This window comes from Alligator mississippiensis, chromosome 4 (assembly GCF_030867095.1).
Source record: "Alligator mississippiensis isolate rAllMis1 chromosome 4, rAllMis1, whole genome shotgun sequence".
NCBI lineage: Eukaryota > Metazoa > Chordata > Crocodylia > Alligatoridae > Alligator > Alligator mississippiensis.
In genome coordinates this window covers 3,685,432-3,704,963 of record NC_081827.1, presented here as the reverse complement: position 1 = coordinate 3,704,963, position 19,532 = coordinate 3,685,432, and the positions used below count along the sequence as shown (strand labels likewise).

At 57.5% G+C, this 19,532-nt stretch overlaps 1 protein-coding gene across 4 annotated transcripts; it reads right to left on the bottom strand.

The window, feature by feature from the left end:
* Positions 1 to 4,620: 4,620 nt before the first annotated feature.
* On the bottom strand, positions 4,621 to 19,122 carry LOC106738778 (uncharacterized). Of its 4 annotated transcripts, none has more exons than XM_019495520.2 (8): positions 18,988 to 19,030; positions 17,486 to 17,643; positions 16,368 to 16,472; positions 15,821 to 16,168; positions 15,328 to 15,639; positions 14,847 to 15,179; positions 14,159 to 14,497; positions 4,621 to 4,980 (listed from the first exon to the last, which is right to left on the bottom strand). In XM_019495520.2, exons 2-8 carry the CDS (start codon positions 17,580 to 17,582, stop codon positions 4,946 to 4,948), a joined length of 1,569 nt encoding a protein of 522 aa, XP_019351065.2. In that variant the 5' UTR covers positions 17,583 to 17,643; positions 18,988 to 19,030; the 3' UTR covers positions 4,621 to 4,945. The 4 variants fall into 4 exon arrangements, with proteins under 4 accessions (XP_019351065.2, XP_019351063.2, XP_019351064.2 ...); XM_019495518.2 differs by having other exon boundaries at positions 14,159 to 14,518; positions 18,988 to 19,027; XM_019495519.2 differs by lacking the exon at positions 17,486 to 17,643 and having other exon boundaries at positions 14,159 to 14,518; positions 18,988 to 19,122.
* Positions 19,123 to 19,532: the final 410 nt, after the last annotated feature.

Sequence of the window (19,532 nt, the reverse complement as noted above, 5' to 3'; positions counted from 1 at the left end):
TCTGCACTGAGGAAATGCGGAAAAGCAGTTGCTGGTGTCCCAGAGCGCAGGACCAGGACACTTGAGTCCAGGTCTGCCTCAGCAGTGATTGCCTCCCATCTTCACTGAGCAGTAACGGAGGCCCAGGGGTCAGAGGTGCCAGCACTTGTGCTTTTCAATGCCCACCCACAGACTCTCCCTACTGGGGCCCAAAGCCTGTGAAGGTCCTGCTGTCCTCATCTGCCCACTGTGAGATGGGGTAGCGGTGCAGCCAGGCTCTGTCTCTCTCTGTCTTCTAGGCCCAGCCCTGTTGCTGGCTCAGTCCCCTTGCTGCAATGGTGTGGGATCTCTGGGGAAACATGGGCTGGGGCTTGGGGGCTCTGCCCTCCCTACCCATCTGCTTGGGACAGTACACCCCCTTCCCCACTCTCTGCTACCAGATGATTTATCCACCCCTGTTACCCCTCATGGCACTGGGCAGAGGCCTGGTCTGGCCCCCAGGCTTGGGGATTTCCCACCAGTCAGAGTAACTGCTGCAGGGAACCCAGTGAAGGGGCAGTGGCTCTGCCCCCCTGGGCTGCCCTGAGTGGAGACAGACGTGGACAGGGGGAGCTGGGACTGACAGATGCATGGACAGTGCATGCACCTTGTGGGACAGTGGTCACCGGGCTGAGGGGCTTTGAGGAGGAAGCCATGGGGGGCTTGTGTGTGAGCCAGGTGGTGCATCCTGTGCTGGGAGGGGAATATGCAGTGGGCTCATCTAAAATTTGAACCTGGGCCTCTGCACCACCAGTGGGGATCATACCCCTAGATTGGGGCAGGAAATTATTTTGGCTGGGTGTGGCTAAACAAGTTTTGGTGAGCTGTTTATGGCTGCAAGGGTGACCCTGCCCCTTCACAGGTGCCCCGTCCCCTGATTGCCATCTTGGGACAAGAAGTCCTGCCCCATAATCCCTGACCTTTGTCTCCAGAAGTCCCTCCCCTTGCCCCTCAAAATCTTCCTTTTGGGGAGGGGGTTTGCCATCTTGGAACTGGAAAAAAAATATATACTAAAAATCAAACATCCACAATAACATATTTTAATTTTATTTAAAAATATATTTTCATCCTGATTTGTGTCTGTTTGCATCATGTATATAGAGGCAATTGCATCATAGCTCAAAATGAAGTGTCACTCGTATATTTACTGGGGGGGCTATGAAGGAATGTGGGGGTGTGGGTGTGTGTGGGGTTTGTGGGGGGTTGTGTGGATGTGTGTGCATGTGAGGTGTGGGGGGATGTGTGGATACAGGTGGGTGTGTAAGGGGGGGTTGTGGGGATGTATGGGTGTGTGGGAGGTTTGTAGGGGCTGTGGAGTTCTTAGTGCTGCCACCCAGAGCAGTATTGGGCTGCCCTGGGTCTCCTCCACTGCCACTGCTGCCTCTGGGCTGCCAAGAAAGGTAATCCAGCCACGGAGCCACCTCAGCCCCACTATGTGCCCAGGGGCAGCAGGACATGCCACAGCTGGGCAGCACATGGGCCAGGTGGGACCAAGGAACCCACCGCGGGCTGGACAAAGCTCCTCTGTAAGCCAGATCCTGCCCATTGGTTTTATTTTGCCCACCCCTGCCCTAGACCACCCAGCTACCCACAGCCCTTCCCAGCTTTCTGGGGCTTGGTGAATGGCAGTTTTCCCACTCACTGGGTCTCTCAGACCTCCCTCCCCCAAGGCACCTGCTCCACTCTCACCCACAGAGCCCTAGGTCCAGCCGGGCACAGCTGGCCTGACTGCTGCTTTGCTCCTGAGCCTCCAGGCTTCATCCTTAGGGTGCAAGAGGCCCCAGGTCCACATCCCGGGTGAGTGTCCTATTTCTCAGCAAGCCCCAAACCTCCGGGGGGACAAGCCTGTTGCCATTAAGTCATATAATCATGGAAAATGAGGATTAGAAGTGACCTCAGGGTCACATCTAGTCCAACCCCCTGCTCAAAGCAGGACTGTTCTCAACTAGATCATTCAAGCCAAAGTTTAATCTTATAAACCTCCAAGAATGGAGCTTCCACCACCTCTCTAGGTAGCTCATTCCAGTACTTCACCATTTTCCTAGTGAGAAAGTTTTTCCTACTATCTAACCTCAACTTACCTTGCTGCAACTTGAGTCCATTGCTCCTTGTTCTGTCATCTGCCACCATGGAGACCAGTCTAGCTCCATTCTCTTTGGAGCCACCCTTCAGGGAGTTTAAAGCTGCTATTAAATCCCCCCACAATCTGCCTTTCTGCAGACTAAATGAATCCAGTTCCCTCAGCCTCTCCTCACCAGTCCTGTGCCTCAACCCTCAAACCATTGTCATTGCCCTCCACCAGAGTCTCTCCAATTTGTCTGCAGTCTTTCTGTAGGCCCAAAACTGGATGCAGGACTCCAGATGTGACCTCACCACTGCAGAATACAGTGGAATAATTTTCTTCTTTGATCTACTGGTTATGCTCCTACTAATGCATCCCAGGATGCTGTTAGCCTTCTTTGCAACAAGGGCACACTGCTGGCTAATATTCAGCTTCTTGTTCCATCACCCCCAGGTCTTTTTCTGCAGAGCAGCTGCCCACTCAGTCAGCACCCAGCCTGTACCAGTGTGGGGGATTGCTCCATACTAAGTACAGGACTTTGCACTTGTCCTTGTTGAATCTCATGAGATTTCTTTCGGCCCAATCCTCCCATTTGTCTAAGTCACTCTGAATCCGAGTCCTACCCTCCAGTGTATCTACTACACCTGCCAGCCAGCTTGGTGTCATCTGTGAAATTGTTGAGGGTGCACTCTATGCCATCTTCTAGATCATCAATAAAGATATTGAACAAAACCGGCCCCAGGACCTACCCCTGGGGCACTCCACTTGATACCGGCTGCCAACTAGACCTCGAGGCATTGATCACTACCTGTTGAGCCTGTGGTGGGTCAATAGTGGGTGCTTCTGTTTTGAGCCACCCACCTGACTGCACCTGACCACCTTCCAGGCTCCGAGTACTTCCCTGGGAGCACCACACATTTGTCCATCCCCCTTCCTGAAGCACACCCACTAGCCTGGGGGTACCACTGCCACCACCTAGGGTCTGGACTGATCCTAGCCCTGTGCCCCCTGAGAAACACAGATCAAGTAGTCTTTAAGGGAACTTGACCCACTGCAAGAACTTGGGTTGTTTCCCTCAGTCTGAAGCACAAATAGTGGTCAGCAAAGTCCTGGACATTTGGGCAGGGCAGGAGGGACTGCAGCTGCAACAGGCCAGAGGGGAGGCAGGAGGGTCATCTGTTCTTTAGTGGGAGAAAGGGGCAGGGGGGCTTTGAGAGCAGCAGCTTCATGGCCTGGTGGCAGTGCAGGCACCAGTGCCCATGCTCGGAGGGGCTGAGCAACCAGGGAGAGGGAAAGAAAGGGGAGGAGGCCATGGCCAAGCTGCCTGGTGTGGTGGCAGCCTCATCCCAGGGCAAGGGCTGCCACAAGCCTCCCTCCCCTCCTCATCTTCCCTCAGCCCGCACTGGGCCCAGACACTCCACTGCCACCTGCATGGGTGGGGGCTGTGGGTCAGCAGTGAGTGGCACCGGGGATGGGGGACTGTGTATTGGGAGTGCGAGGGGCACTGGCAGCACCAGGAGCTGTGGGTCAGGAGTGAGGGGCACCAGCAGGGATGGGGGGCTGTGGCTTGGGAGTGAGGGACACCATCACAGTCTGGGGGGCAGGGTACTGCAGTTTGGTGAGGGGCACTGGCAGGGCTGGGTCAGTGGGTTGGGAGTGAGGGGCAGCAGCAGGGCTGGGGGTGGGGGGGGATGTGGCTAGGCAGTGAGGGGTAGGAGAATGGGCAGGGGCAGGGCCACCCTTCAGGGCTGGCCATGTAAACACTTCACAGCCGTTGCTCAGTGAGGATGGGGGGCAATCACTGGTGAGGCAGAGCTGGACTCAGGTGGACTGGCCCTGCGCTCTGGGGCACCGGCAACTGCTTTTCCACATCTCCTCAGTGCAGGCATGTGCACAGAGCCCAGGACGGCTGGGTTGCAGCCCCAGCCCTGACTCCCTGCCCCTCTGCTCTGCTGCGAGGGAGGTGAAAAGGCTGATGGTGTGCCTGGGGTAGCAGAAGGAAGTGGGAGGGAACCAGCCTGAGACTCATCATTAGGGGCCAGGGAGATTATAAAAATATACATATATCTTTAATATACTTCATATTCCAGGTCAAATTAGCCTAATCTGTTCCAAATCATAGTGATTGAGCGGTTTTCAATTGTTCCAAAAACCATCTTGATTGAGCAGGCGCACCTCAACCATTCCAAACACCATGTACGGTGCTACAACCAGCACGTATCCTCCATCCCAGACACAGCACCCTGAGCATTCACCTATTCCCAAATCCATTAGCAAGCATCCTATGTACAGGCCCAAGCCTGGAGGTCTTGGGGTTTGGATGCCCCTAGATATTACAGGCAAGCATCCTCCACCCAGACTCTTTAGTTCAGGACTTCAAATACTCCCTACACTTGATCTTAGCCCACATGAGGCCAAGAAGCGAGGGAGATGGTGCAGGCGGAAGATGCTGCAGGGTCCTGGGGGCGGCTCTGTACAGAGGCTCTGGAGGCTTCAGCCCTGCCCAACCTGCTCTTAAATCTACTCAGGGAAGCGGGTGATCATCAGCACTGTCATCTTTATTCTGGCAGCCTGGGGGCCACACAGGCCTGGGCCACGCATGGACAGACAAGGAGAGACAGCCTCCAGCCCTGGGCTCCCTGCCCAGCCCCACCGCACAGACCACATGTGGGAGGCAGGATGGCAAGAGCAGCCTTCACCATTGGAGGCCTGGGGATGACCCAGCCAGGATCTAGTCATGAGCCAGACCCTGGGCCCTGCATCCCATCCAGAGCTCAGCTCTGGGAAGCATCCTGGAATCTCCTGGGTGGGGCAGAGATGCAGCGCTGGTGACATTGCCTCTGTCTTCGGCTGCTCCCTCCCTCCTCAGCTCTTGGTGGCTCTGGGGGACTCCGAATGACCTAGAGGACAAAGGGAAGAAGCCTGTGACTTGTCATCTGGGCATGCGGGTTCAGTCATCGGACAAGATCTCAGCACTGGTGGCCGTGTGGTAGAGTTTCTGCCTACCACAAGTCCCAGCGGGGTCAAGTAGGGGCAAGAAAAGTGATAGGGAGAAATTGGAGGTGGGCTTAGGCAGCGGTGTGAGATGTGTGGGTGAAAGCCTGTTGCACCCCTGAAGCCCCTTAGCAACCCCCAACTACTGCAGAGAGCCCCTGGAGTAGCTGAAGGTAAGTGGGGGCCATGGTGGGAGGGGCTCAGCTGTAGGAAGGGGGCTGATTTTGAGCCAAGGAGGGTCTCATCCTGCCCCGGCTCCTACTCGGCCCAGCCCCTCAGGGGCAGAGGAAGTACTCGCTGACCCCTGCTCCATGCAAACAGAGGCCCTGGCTTTTGGCTGCGGGAGCTACCTGACACCAAGCTGCTGGGAAGAGGCAGCCTCCACCTCACCTCTCTCTGCAGGGGACGAGGCTTTTCTCAGCCAGACTGGCTTACCTGATCCATTGGGCTTTAAACTAAGCCCGCCGGGGGGTGGGGGGAGTACTGCCACTGCTGGTCCGCTGAGCAATCCTTGCAAAGCCAGCAGGCCAAGGCACTCTAAGGATCCCACCCCTGCCCCAGCCCTGGAATGAGTTGTGGGCAAGGCAAGGACCCCAAAGGGACATTTCCCTGCCTGTACACAAATGCCAGGAGCTTGGGGAATAAACAGGAGGAACTTGTCCTCCTGCTCAGCACAAACAATTACGATGTCATAGGGATAACGGAGACCTGGTGGGACTCCACCCATGACTGGGCCTCAGGTGTAGATGGCTATACTTTGTACAGGAGAGATCAAGTGGACAAAAGGGACAGGGGTGTAGCTCTCTATGTCAAGGAAAGCTATGTGTCCCTGCAAGCTGACATTGGTGCCCAGGGTAGACAACCAGAGACCCTCTGGATTAAAATCCATGGGGAACACAGCACAGGGGACACAATGGTGGGAGTCTACTACAGATCTCTGACCCAGGATCAAGAGCTTGAACAGGAGTTCACCAGTGGATTGGCCAAGGCCACACGCTCCTGGTGCATGATTGTCATGGGAGACTTCAACTAGCTGCACATCTCATGGGAAGAGCACTCGGCCAAGTCTGAGTGGTTGCAAAGCTTTCTCTCATGAGTGGATGGCCTCTACCTGATGCAGGAAATCTATGGGCTGACAAGAGGCAAAGCACTGCTCTACCTGGAACTGGCAAAGGAGGACAACCTTATCAGCAACCTAACGATCGAATGGAAGCTGGGTGACAGCAACCACGAGCTGATCACCTTCACCATCTGCCGTAAAGCTGGCAAGTCAGTCAGCATTGCAGAAGTCCTCAACTTCAGGAAAGCTGACTTTGACAAGCTCAGGAAGCTTATCAGTGAGGCCCTAAGGGACCACAACCCAAAGGGGGGGGAGTTCAGGACGAGCGGGCTGGGGGCATTCCTGGATGCACAAGCTAAGGCTATTCCACCTTGGAGGAAAGGCAGCAAAAGGGCACAGCAGCCCCATGGCTCTGCAGGGAACTAGCGGACCTCCTGCTTCTGAAAAGAAAGGCCTACAAAGGACGGAGGACTGGATCCACCTCCAAGGAGGAATATTCTGCACTGGTCCAGACCTTCAGAGAGCAAACCAGGAAAGCCAAAGCTGGGACTTAACTCCATCTAGCTACAAGTATCAAGGAGAATAAAAAGTCCTTTTTTAGATCTGTGGGGAGCCAGAGGAAAAGCAAGGGCAACATTGGACCCCTGCTAAACCAGATGGGACAGCTGACAACCAATGCCCAGGAAAAAGCCAACTTGCTAAATGGTTATTTTGGGTTGGTATTTCACCAGTCCCATGGGATGCCCTTGCCCATTACGGGATGGGAAGGCCTGGGTGAGAGAGATTCCTTATCCTCCATCAATGGTGACCTTGTGAAGGAACACCTTGAGAGGCTGAATACCTTCAAGTCAGCCAGCCCTGACAGTATACCCCAGAGTACTCAAGGAGATGGCAAACATCATAGCTCAGCCCCTGACATGGATCTTCAAGAACTCCTGGCGCTCTGGTGTAGTGCCCAAACACTGGAAGAAGGCCAATGTGGTGCCTATCTTCAAGAAAAGGAGGAAAGTGGATCCGGCAAACTACAGGCCCACCAGCCTGACCTCTATCCTGGGGAAGGTCTTAGAAAAAATTATGAAGGTGGCCATTCTTAACAGACTGGCTGATGACAACATCCTGAGGGATAGCCAGCCCGTGTTTGTTGCGGGTAGGTCTTGCTTGACCAATCTCATTTCCTTTTATGACCAGGTGACCTATCACCTGGACAAGGGAGTAGTGATTGATGTCGTATATGTTGACTTAGAAAAAAAGCCTTCGATCTGGTATCCCATGATCACCTTATAGCAAAACTTGCCAACTGCGGCCTTGGCTTCACCACAGTCTGCTGGCTGGGCAATCTGGCTCTGTGGTCAGACCCAGAGGGTGGTGGTTGATGGAAGTCAATTTTTGTGGTGCACTTGACCAGTGGTGTCCCTCAAGGCTCTGTTCTTGGGCCTGTATTATTCAACATCTTCATTAATGATGTGGACGTTGGTATCAGAAGCATGCTGGCCAAGTTTGCCGATGACACCAAAATTTGGGGTCAACCGTCCACACCTGAGGATAGGAGGGGGAACCAGCTGACCATGGTAACTCCCAGGACATCATTCTCCTGTTGTACTCGGCCTTGGTGAGGCTGCAGCTGGAGTACTGCGTCCAGTTTTGTGCTCCGCAATTCAAAAAGATGTGGAGAAGCTTGAGAGAGTCCAGAGAAGAGCCACGCGCATGATTGGAGGTCAGGAAAACAGATCTTACGATGAGGGGCTGAGAGCCATGGGGCTTTTTAGGCTGGAAAAGCGCAGGCTCAGGGGTAATCTGGTGACCGCCTATAAGTTTATCACAGGTGCTCAGCAGGATCTGGAGGAATGTCTGTTCACCAGAGCACCCCAAGGGATGACAAGGTCGAAAGGTCACAAACTCCTCCATGACCATTTCAGGCTCCTGGACATAAGGAAGGACTTGATTACTGTCCAAGCCCCCAAGGTTTGGAATAGACTGCCGCTGGAGGTGGTTCAAGCAGCTACTTTGAACGCCTTCAAGAGACATTTGGATGTTTATCTTGCTGGGATCCTATGACCCCAGCTGACTTCCTGCCCCTGGGGAAGGGGGCTGGACTCGGTGATCTTCCGAGGTCGCTTGCAAACCTAATGTTTATGAATCTATGAATCCAGGATTTGAGTCTTTGGTATTCCCTGTGAGCTTTCATAGATTTCATAGATTTCATAGACATTAGGGCTGGAAGGGACCTCGGAAGATCATCGAGTCCAGCCCCCTGCCCAAAGGGCAGGAAGTCAGCTGGGGTCATAGGATCCCAGCAAGATAAGCATCCAGTTTCACCTTGAAGGTGTTCAATGAAGGCGCTTGAACCACCTCCGGTGGCAGGCTGTTCCAGACCTTGGGGGCTCGGACAGTAAAGAAATTCTTCCTTATGTCCAGCCCAAAATGGTCTTGTAGTAGTTTGTGACCGTTCAACCTAGTCGTCATCCCTTGGGGCGCTCTGGTGAACAAACGTTCCCCCAGATACTGGTGGTCACCCCTGATAAACTTGTAGGTGGCCATCAGATCAGCCCTGAGCCTGCGCTTTTCCAGGCTAAAGAGCCCCAGGGCTCTCAGCCTGTCATCGTAGGGTCTGCTTCCCTGACCTCTGATCATGCGTGTGGCTCTTCTCTGCACTCTCTCAAGCTTCTCCACATCCTTTTTGAATTGTGGAGCCCAAAACTGGATGCAGTACTCCAGCTGCGGCCTCACCTAGGCCGAGTACAGGGGGAGAATGACGTCCCGGGATTTGCTTGAGAAGCATCTATGGATGCAAGCCAGCGTTTTGGTCGCTTTACTAGCCGCAGCATCTCACTGCAGGCTCATGTTCAACTTGTGGTCAATGATCACCCCCAAGTCTCTTTCTTCCATAGTGCTAGCCAACATAGCACTGCCGAGCCTGTAAGGATGCTGTGGGTTTTTGTTGCCAAGGTGGAGAACCTTGCATTTATCGGCGTTGAACACCATCAGATTCTCATCCGCCCACTTGCTGAGCCTGTCCAGGTCAGCCTGGATCACCCGCCTGTCTTCTGGTGTGGATGCTTTGCCCCAAAGTTTGGTGTCATCTGCGAACTTGGCCAGTCCACTTCTGACTCCAGTGTCCACATCATTAATGAAGATGTTGAACAGTATGGGTCCAAGGACAGAGCCCTGGGGGACCCCACTGGTCACAGGACACCACGATGAGTGACTTCCATCAATTACTACCCTCTGGGTCCGACCCCGGAGCCAATTTTCCAGGCAGTGGATCGTGGAGGACCCAAGGCGACAATTGGCCAGTTTCTCCAAGAGGTGATCATGGGACACCAGATCGAAGGCTTTTTTGAAGTCAAGATATATGACATCAATCTCATCTCCCTTGTCCAGGTGATAGGTCACCTGGTCGTAGAAGGAAATGAGATTGGTCAAGCAAGACCTACCCACAACAAACCCGTGCTGGCTATCCCTTAAGATGTTGGCGTCGGCCAGTCCATTAAGGATGGCCTCTTTAATAAACTTTTCTAAGATCTTCCCCGGGATAGAAGTCAGGCTGATGGGCCTATAGTTAGCCGGATCCACTTTCCTCCCTTTCTTGAAGATAGGCACCACGTTGGCCTTCTTCCAGTCTTCGGGCACGACACCAGAGCGCCAAGAGTTTTCAAAGATCCGCGCTAGAGGCTGGGCTATGATGCTCGCCAGCTCCTCGAGTACCCTGGGGTGAAGATTGTCAGGGCCGGCTGACTTGAAGGTATCCAGCTTCTCAAGATGTTCCTTCACGAAGTCAGCATTAATGGAGGGCAGGGGATCACCCTCACCCGGACTTCCCTGTCCCGTAGCGGGCATGGGCGTCCCATGGGACTGATGAAAGACTGACACAAAGTACCTATTTAATAGGTTGGCTTTTTCCTGGGCGTCAGTTGTCAGTTGCCCCATCTGGTTCAGCAGGGGTCCAACGTTGCCCCTGCTTTTCCTCCGGCTCCCCACGTATCTGAAAAAGGACTTTTTATTGTCCTTGATGCTCAAAGCTAGCTAGAGTTCAGTTGCAGCCTTGGCTTTCCTGGTCTGGTCCCTGCAGGACCGGACCAGTGCAGAATAATCCTCCTTGGAGGTGACTCCCATCCTCCATCCTTTGTAGGCCTTTCTTTTTAGCCTCAGGAGGTCTGCCAGGTCCCTGGAGAGCCAGGGGGCTGCTGTGCCCTCTTGCTGCCTTTCCTCCGAGATGGAACAGACTTAGTTTGTGCATTGAGGATCGCTCCCTTGAGGAGCAACCACTCTTCTTGAACTCTCCTCTCCTTGTGTTCACAGTCCCTTAGGGCCTCACTGACAAGCCTCCTGAGCTTGTCAAAGTCAGCTTTCCTGAAGTCAAGGACTTGCGTGTTGCTGACTGACTTGCCAGCTTTTCGGCGGATGGTGAAGGTGATCAGCTCATGGTCGCTGTCACCCAGCTTCCCATCGATCACTAGGTCGCCGACTAGGTCGTCCCCAGTAGCCAGTACCAGGTCGAGTAGCGCTTTGCCTCTTATTGGCCCATAGACTTCTTGAGTCAGGTAGAGGTCATCCACGCACGAGAGGAAGCTCTGCGACCGCTCAGATTTAGCTGAGCGATCCTCCCATGAGATGTCCGGGTAACTGAAGTCACCCATGACAACCATGGTCCTGGAGCAAGCTGCCTCAGCCAGTTTCCAGGCAAACTCCTGGTCAAGCTCAGGACTTTGGGTGGGAGGTCTGTAATAGACTCCCACCATTCTGTCCACCCTGGTCACCAATATCGGCTTGCAGGGATGTGTAGCTTTCCTTAACATAGATAGCTACACCCCCACCCCTTTTCTCTACATGATCCCTCCTGTACAGGGTATAGCCATCTATCCCTGTGGTCCAGTCATGGGTGGAGTCCCACCAGGTCTCCGTGATCCCTATGACATCATAACTGTTTGCACTGAGCAGGAGGATGAGCTCCTCCTGCTTATTCCCCAGGCTCCTGGCATTAGTGTACAGGCAGGCAAGTGTCCCCTGGGGGGCTCCTTCCTTGCCCACAGATTTTACCAGGGCTGGGGCCGGGGTGGGCTCCCTTGAGTGCCGTGATCCACTGGCTTTGCAAGGATTGCTCAGTGGGCCAGCAGTGGCGGTCGTCCCCCCGTCCCCCAGCGGGCTTAGTTTAAAGCCCGGTGGAGCAGGTCAGCCAGTCTGGCTGAGAAGAGCCTCCTCCCCAGGGGAGAGAGGTGGAGACCATCTCTTCCCAGCAGCTCGCTGCCTCTCTCGCCAAAGAGCGGGCTGTGGTCATGAAAGCCGAAGCCTTCCTGACGACACCAGCGCCGCAGTCTTTGGTTGACCACATAGATCCTCCTGTCCCTTCTCAGCCCATAGCCTGAGACTGGGAGGATCAACGAGAACACCACCTGTGCCCCCAGACCCTTTAGCCCTGCTCCCAAATCCCTGTAGCGCCTCATGACCTGGCTGGGAGTGCTCCAAGCCATGTCATTGGTGCCCACATGAATAAGGAGCATGGGATAGTGGTCTGTGGGTTTGAGGAGCTTGGGGATCCTCTCCGCAATGTCCCGGATGCGGGCCCCTGGGAAGCAGCAGACTTGCCGGGCTAAGGGGTCGGGGTGGCAGATTGGCCCCTCCGTCCCCCTCAGGAGGGAGTCTCCCACAACAAACACCTTACGTTTTGTCTTGGGGAGAGCAGGGGCGGTAGGTGCACTTAGGCCTATGTTGCCTGTGGGGGCCGGCAACTCAGCAGGTTCTGCTGGGGCAGCAAGAGGTGCGTCCCTGTTGCTCAGTTCTGGCGGGGGAGGGGCCTTGGTGCAGCGGGCCTTAGGGCCCTTGACCACCTTGGTCCATGCCCCTGGCTGGACACAGCAGGAGGTCCCAGAGTCCTCCTCTGGCCTGGAGGGAGACTGTGATCTACCCTCCGCCTCCCGGGGAAGAAGGGCCTGGCAGTAGGAGTCTATCTCCGGCTCGCAGTCCCTGATGGCACACAGTGTCTGGACTGCGGCCTGGGGCTCCTCCAGCTGGCGCGCCAGAGACCCCCAAAGGGAGCAGACCCCACAAGGGGAGGTCGCTATGCTCCCAGGCCCCAGAGCCTGAAAAAGGGACAGGCAGCCCCCGCCGCCGAGAGCCAGGGGCTCCGTCCGCGTGGAGCCCAGAACCGGGGGCTCCGTCTGGGTGGCCGTCTCTGAGGTGCCAGAGGGGGGGCCGCGGAGCCCGAGGGCCCTCCCGTGTGAACTCCACGCTAACTCACATGCCGGCAGAGAAGCACGCCTGTTTGCGCAGCCTGTTCACGTGGCTCCCTGGGGGGCTGGGCCAAGTAGGGGCCTGGGCGGGGCTTGACCCGGCCCGGCTCCACTCAGCTGCCGCCTCCCACACACACACTAAGGGGTTAGCCCCCTCTCTCCACGGGCCCCACTTACCCCGGCTGTGCTGGGGGTCGGCAGGGGGCTCCGCGGCTGCTGGAGGGTTTCTGGGGGCTTCAGGGGAGCGGGGGCACAGCGAGCTATCGCCTGCGCATCTCCCGCCGCTTCCGAGCCTAACTGCTGGTGTAGTAGGGCCCATTTCAGGGGTGGCCTTAATGCTCTGCAGTCCCTTCAGCCTTATCCGTTTCCCTTTGGGTAGCCCCTCCTTCCTTCGCCCACTGCCTCTCGATGCCTTGAGTTTCTAGGTAAAAGGAAGCTGCCCCAGGGCTTCCCAAGCTTGACCTTGCTCTCATGCACAGAGGGGTCCATGGTCATTGACTTACAGGCCAATTATGGAGCTCCTACCTTCTGTTTACACCACTCGCATGCCTCACAGATAATACTCCTTCCTGTTGTCATGTGCTTCTCCTGGGCTATGGGCTCCCAGCTCCAGTCCTTGCCCCTCTTGGGATCTGAGCTCCTTGGCCCCCCTGGTCTCTGGCTGTGATCCCTATCTTTTGCTCCTCTCTCTGGGCTGTGCCTATGCTCCTAAGCCAGGTGAGAATCCTGGGCTCCTCTGGCCATGCCAGTCTGGCTGTGGCCCACCTCAGCCTTTGGCCCCTATCTCTGCTCCTGTGCCAGTGAAACCATTGAGCTCCCTGGCCCTGTTCATACCCACCCCTCCCAGGCTGCAGACCTCTGGGCTCTCTAATCCTGCTGACAAATGCCCCTCTGTGGGCTCTGGGCCCCCTGGCCCCACTCTCTACCCTTTGCTCAGGCTTGGCCTCACTCCCAGGCCTTGCTCACACTGGCCCTTCTCTGGGCACTTCCACCTCCACTAGTGCCAGGCTTCAAACCCAGCCCCTCTCTCCTCAGCCCCTCTTGGGTTCAGGTTCTCTCCTTCTGTGCCCCAGGCTCTCTGTTTCTCTGGCCCCTCTTCATCTCTCTGGCCCAGCTGGGACCTCCGACCTCCCTTTAGTCCCTGCACAAACCACCAGTGCTTGCCGCAGCCCAGATGCTGTGGCAGAAGCCTGGCTGTGGCCGTGCTGCTCAGGACCTCCTTCACCTGCAGCTCTCAGGACTAGACTGCCTGACCAGCTCAGGGACTGGGCTTATATGTTTCAAGCCCTGCCCCCTTCTGGACACATGACTCTGATTGGCCCCTTCCAGATGTGAAGGCTGCTTTTGGAGAAGCCCCTTCTTTTAAAGTGACAGTTGTGCTAAGCACCCATCACAGCCAGGTAGGGCCACAGGCTGCACCTACCTGCTGGGGCATGGGGGAGTGTGGGGCCAGCCTGAAGCCTGGTCCTCAGGATGTGGGGTCTCCAGCAGACTACAGGGTTGGAGCTGGTGGATGGGGTCTGTGGTCAGGAGCATCTTCTGACACTCACTTCGCCACTAGCAATACTGGGACATGAGCCCATGTTTCTCATTGGGCTGGGAGCATATGGGGCCTTCCCCTGCCTGCCCAGTGTGACTGGAGGGGACATTGCCAACCCAACCCAAAATTTCCTGCTGTGCCTGAGAACCAGTGGCACATCTGCTCAGACCAGACAATGCATCTGGTGCAAAGCATAGCAGCCCTCGTGTGTCACCAACCCGGCCTTGCCCTATGCAGCCCAACCCACACGCTCTTACCTTGGAGCTGCAGCTGCCCACTGGACCTGGACCTGGGTTTCTTTAGGGCCTCATGCTCCATGTGGCACTGGTACCTAACCCTGTCATCCTCAGGCCCCGTGGGCGGGACACGCAGCTCAGACTCCATGCTGTAGGACTTCCCATCTGGTGCCCGGCTGGGGGCAGGAGTGTGGATCCTGTGGAGGTCTAAGCTCTCCAAGGGCTTTGCCTCCTTCCTTTTTGCTCTCTTTCGCAGCCAGGTCATTGCCACCTGCCTGGGGTAGGATCTTGATAGAAGGTGCTGTGCATTCATTGGCTGCCCAGGGACCAGGGCCTGCAGGCGGGAGACTTCCCCCAGATCTGGAAGGCATGGATGGTAGGCTGCAGAAGGTGAGGGCAGCATATCAGCAAGGTTCCCCTGTCTCCAGGTATCAGACATATGCCCAAACACTGCGCTGGCTGCTCAGAGCCCACCTCCTGGCAGCCTCTGCTGTGAGCTCTCCTCATCCAGCCAGCAAGGCCCTGGGCACCTCCTCTTCCAGACAACCTCCAGGAGGGCCTGGTGTGAGGGGTCAGGAAGTGCCATGGGCTCACAGCCTCTCTGGGCCAGGCAACAGGCAGATCTGCTCCACTGTGAACCCATCATGACCAGAACAAGGTCCCTTATACTGGTATGGCTGCTGGGCCAGTCCCGTCCCCCATCACTTACCAGTGCTCCTCTCTATGGGGGTCTCCAGGGCAAGGTGTCCCACGCGGCAGATGTACTCTGCCCCCTGGTTCATTGAGGTCAAGAGGGTGAGTCTGGTGTCCTGCTGGAAGCTCTTCCCGTCCCGTGCCAGGACGGCCGTGCCGGGCTCCACCCTCCACTCAGCCGAGCCCTGCAGGATCACAGCAGCAGCCTCCCCCTTGCCCCTCCGCAGCCAGGTCACGCTCAGCTCCCCTGGGAAATGCCCCGTGATGTGGCAGCTCAGGGTGACTCCCTTCCTCTTGGCCATGGACTTGGGCTGGGAGATTTCAGACACCTCTGGGGGACGCAGGAGACCTGGGGAAGGGAACAGCCAGAGATAGTGACAGGCCCCATTAGGGGAGCCATGGCTTGGCAGAGGCTGCTCTTTGGCCCCTCATACACCACACAGACCCAACACTGCCCTGCAGCGGGACTGTGAGCCTAGGAAATGGCCTGTCCTCACCTGCATCCCTCAGGCTGAGCTCTCTCTTGCTTGGGGGCTCTCCAGGGCCACGCTGAACACACACTTGCACTCGCAGATCTGGCCGGGTCAGGCTCTGACTGGGCACTCTCCAGACGCTCGTCGCGGTGAACGTGCCGTCCGCCTTCTTGTCTATCCGGGCAGGGTCTTCCCTCCAGCTCCCGTCCCCATCCCAGCCCCACTGGATCGGGGGCACCTCCTTGGGGTAGAAGCTCTGCATCTGAACAGCGAACGGCACCTTGTCGCGGGGGTCCCACTCTGGTAACACCCGGATCTCAGACACCTGTGGCCGGGCTGGGGAGACAGTGGGAGTGTTAGTGCAAGGGACTGCCGGGATTCTGCTTGGGGGTGGTGGATGGTTGTGCTGAGTGAGACCTGCACACCCCCAAGAGCTGGCCAGTCCCCATCCCCATTCCCTTGACAGAATCAGGCCCTAGCTGCATCTGGAGGTGGTATCGGGGCGCTGGGCACTCACCCCACACCCGGATCTCTGGGGACACTCGCTCCTCTCTGATCCCTTTGGCTTCATGGAGGAAGACACATCGGACTTGCGCCCCATCATCCTGCACCGTGGGGGTGAAGGTCAGGTAGGATGTGAGGCAGGTCCCAGCTCTCTCCTCTGTCACTCTCCAGCCCTCGGGGAGGGCAGGTGACAGCGGCCGGTGCTCAGGGCTCTTTTGATCCCCAGCGCTCTCAGGCAACATCCTGTCGTCACTGTGGATCCTTTCCCACATCACAGCTACATCCTCAGGGAACATCCCCTCCATGGAGCAGTGTAGGGTCACCTCTTGGCCCAGCAGGCACCGCTTTGGCTCCTGCACCTCTGAGACAAAATAGGAGTTTGCCTTGGATGATGTGGGAGATGCGTCGAGTCTGAGCTCAGGGATGGGAGCCCCTGGGGTGAAACCTGCCTGGAACAGGCGGCCCCATGTGTCTCTGCTGCATCACAGTCACCCTCCCCACCCTCTGGCCTATCCCTTCCCCCTGTGACCCTTCAACCCAAAGACATCTCCCTGCTCTACCTTTTTTCCTCTTCTTTGAAAAGTAAATAGCTACAGCAGCTGCGGCTCCTGCTCCCATCAGGATCCCCAGGATGACTCCAACCATGGTGCCAGTCTGATCCACTGCTGCGCTCGGTTGCAAGAGGAGAGAGCAAGGCAGAGCTTAGCTCACAGCATGGCTCTGAGAGGAGCAGGCCTCTTGCCTGAGACCCCCGAGCCAGCCCTCACCCTGAATCCCCTCCTCCCTCTGGCTGCAGGGGCAGAGCACAGGCAAGGCCTTGTCTCATCTGCAGCTACCTCTGGCACGTGGCCTGGCAACATTTGTGCCCCAGATGCTGCCTTGGCAGTCACGGGCCAGGGTTTGCTCTGGGATGCTGGGGATCCCTGTGCCCGACCATGCACGGGGAATGCAGGGATCTGAATGCAGCAGCCAGGGAGGCCCCTCCAAGCCTGCGTCCCTCTGCTCCTCGGTGCTCCAGCTCCTTTGGGAGGGAAAGCGTGTTCCTGCTGGCTAATGCAGCCCCAGAACATCCTGGTCTGCACCTCAGCTCTGCCTGCATGGTGGCCTGGAGCAGCTCTTTGCTACCACCAGGGAGGGAATTGGGAAGCTCCTTCTGCAACAGCAGGCTGGCTCCGGACTGGGCCTGGCTCCTGCCCCAGTCATACCTGGCCACCTTCCACTTCCCTAAATACCACTGCACCTGCAGGGAGTCCAGGGCCACCAGTGCCCTGACAGTGAAGCTGCACTGCAGCAGGGCCCCCGAGCCCACACGGGCCGTGGAGGAGGACGCCGTGGTCACCTGCAGCTGGGAACCTGCCCCGGGGAGGTGAAGCAGCCGTGAGACCCCGCAGGGCTAGGGGCAGGAGCCTGTTGTGCCCTGGGGACGACTTGACTTTACATGAACACGCTGAGCTGCATCTGCAATGTCGTTCTGTCGTGCAGCTGCTTCAGATCCCTCAAACCCCTCCTGCACGGGGACCCCATTTTCTCCCCTCAGCCAGGAAAGCGCTCAATGCCCCTCCTCTGCTCCAGTCTGTCTGCCCGGTTTGGCCAGGCTAACCCGTCCTGGGCTGCACACCTCGGCCCAGCCCCATCTGCCCCCGCACCCAGCCCAGGAGAGCAGCGGGGCTGGACTTACTGTATGGCACAAAGAGGGAAGAAAGGAGGACGACCCCAGGAAGGGGCAGACGGCTCAGGGGCTGCCACCAGGGCCACATCGATCTGTCTGTGCTCATGGTTGTTGTCCCCTGAGACTAAAATGGATTCCCAGCAACTTCTCTCTGGCTTTCGCTTTCACTTGGGAAAGAGCCAGGCCTCAGCTGTGAATCAACAGGAAGAGGCACCATCCTGTGCCAGGAGGTTTAAATACCTGGGAGCCGAGCCAGGCCAGCTCTTGCCCTTCTCCACAGCCCCGTGGCTCTGAGAAGCACAGGGGAGACTCAGACATACCCCCAGACACCCCCCCCCAACACACACACACAGAGCCTCCCCTGCCCCCCCCCACACACACACACATACAGCCTCCCCTGCCCTGGGAGCAGGAGCCCGGGGCATGATTGGGGCTGGGGGGCTCTGGGGATCCCGGCCCCTCCTGCTCCCTGCCCAGGGTCTGCTCCCAGGGCCCCAGTGCTCCCGACAGCCCAGACCCGCAGCCCTGGGCAGGGGAAATATGCACAGCAGGAGGGGCCGTGGCACTTTGGGGGTCCAGTCCATCAGCTCCTCCAGGTCTCAGTGTCCCGGGACCCCTGGCTGCAGGGGAAGGGAGGCGTCCCCTAGGCCATGTCCAGGCCTTTCTTGCTCCCCCTCCTATCTCTGTCTGGGGAGGGATGGGGGTTGACATGCAGGCAACAGCAGCCTGGGGCCTGGACTGATCTGGTACATCCCAGAGGAGACTTTACCCTTCCGCTCCTTCCCAGTGGCTTTGGGTATGTGCTCCAAGCTCTGGACCCCTGCCCATGTCACCCCAGTGCTGTGGCCACCATGGATGAAGTGTTCCCTGCTGCTGCTGGTCTCCGCACCCCTCGATGCACCTGACACAGCTACCCTGGGCAGTGACAGGGAGGTGTCTCTGCTCTCCAGCTCTGTCTCTGACAGGCTCCACCCAGGCTGGGCCTGGCCCACACCCTGGCCTGACTGTGCTATCCTTTTCTCCCAATAATACCATGTCCCTCATGGGCTGTGCAGGGTGACTGCCCCCCAGCATTGCCCAGCACTGCAGTGGGGCCCAGAAACCCAGGTCCGGGAGGCAGCAAGTGATTCCCAGGCAAGTGGAGCTGGGAACAGGCTCAAGCGGGAGAGGAAGCAGCCCTGAGACCCTTTGGGGCTGGGCTGGGCAGAGGCGAGGGGCTGGGACCTGGTGTCATGGGGGGAGATGTTGTCTGCGTGGGGCAGGTCCCTGCCATGCTGTGACCACCTTGGGCTGTGGTAGTTACTAGCACCCCCAAACTCACCACCCTTTATGGCCCCCCCAGGGCTCCCCCAGAGCCAGGCTGTTCTCTGCAAACATGGGGCTGCTGTGATTTGTCTGTTCCAGGTGTGTTCACAAGACGGTACCCAGCTGCCTCTGCCCTGGGCCTGAACACGGCCACCACAGCCCAGCCCTGCCACCTCTCCCCAGCACAGCAGGGGGTTGGCACTTACCTGCTGTCCCCAGGAAAAGGAGAGGCAGGAGCAGGCCCCCGAGGCGCAGGGTCCAGGTGTTGGTCTGTCCCCCCACAGCTGCCATGTCCTCTCCTGTGAAGCCAGCATGGATCCCTGGGCTGTCCCTTTGTACTTTCACCTGCCCTGTATTGCAGGGAGGGGCTGGGAGAAGGGGCCAAGGTCCAGTGTGAAACCAGACGTCATGTGGGGGGTTGTTTTCTTGGCTGTTCCCTGGTGAAAGCAGTGTTTATTTTGGATGATTTTATTGTGCCGGGACACGGCGCATGGCTGGATGTCATGGGTATGCCTCTGTCCTGGTCCCAGGGCCCCCTGCTCCTGTGCGAGGTGGCCGTGCAGCTGGAGGCAGGCTGCAGGGAGCCAGGGGCACCGGGGCGCAGGTGGGAGCTGCCTGGGCGAGTGGAGCCAGGGGCTGCCCTGGCCGGGCTGGTGCTGCGGGACTCTGCACTCGTGGGACCTGGGCAGAAATGAGGGAGGGCACCGCCAGGGGCTGGGCTGGGCAGAGACGTACAGCCTCTGGGCACAGG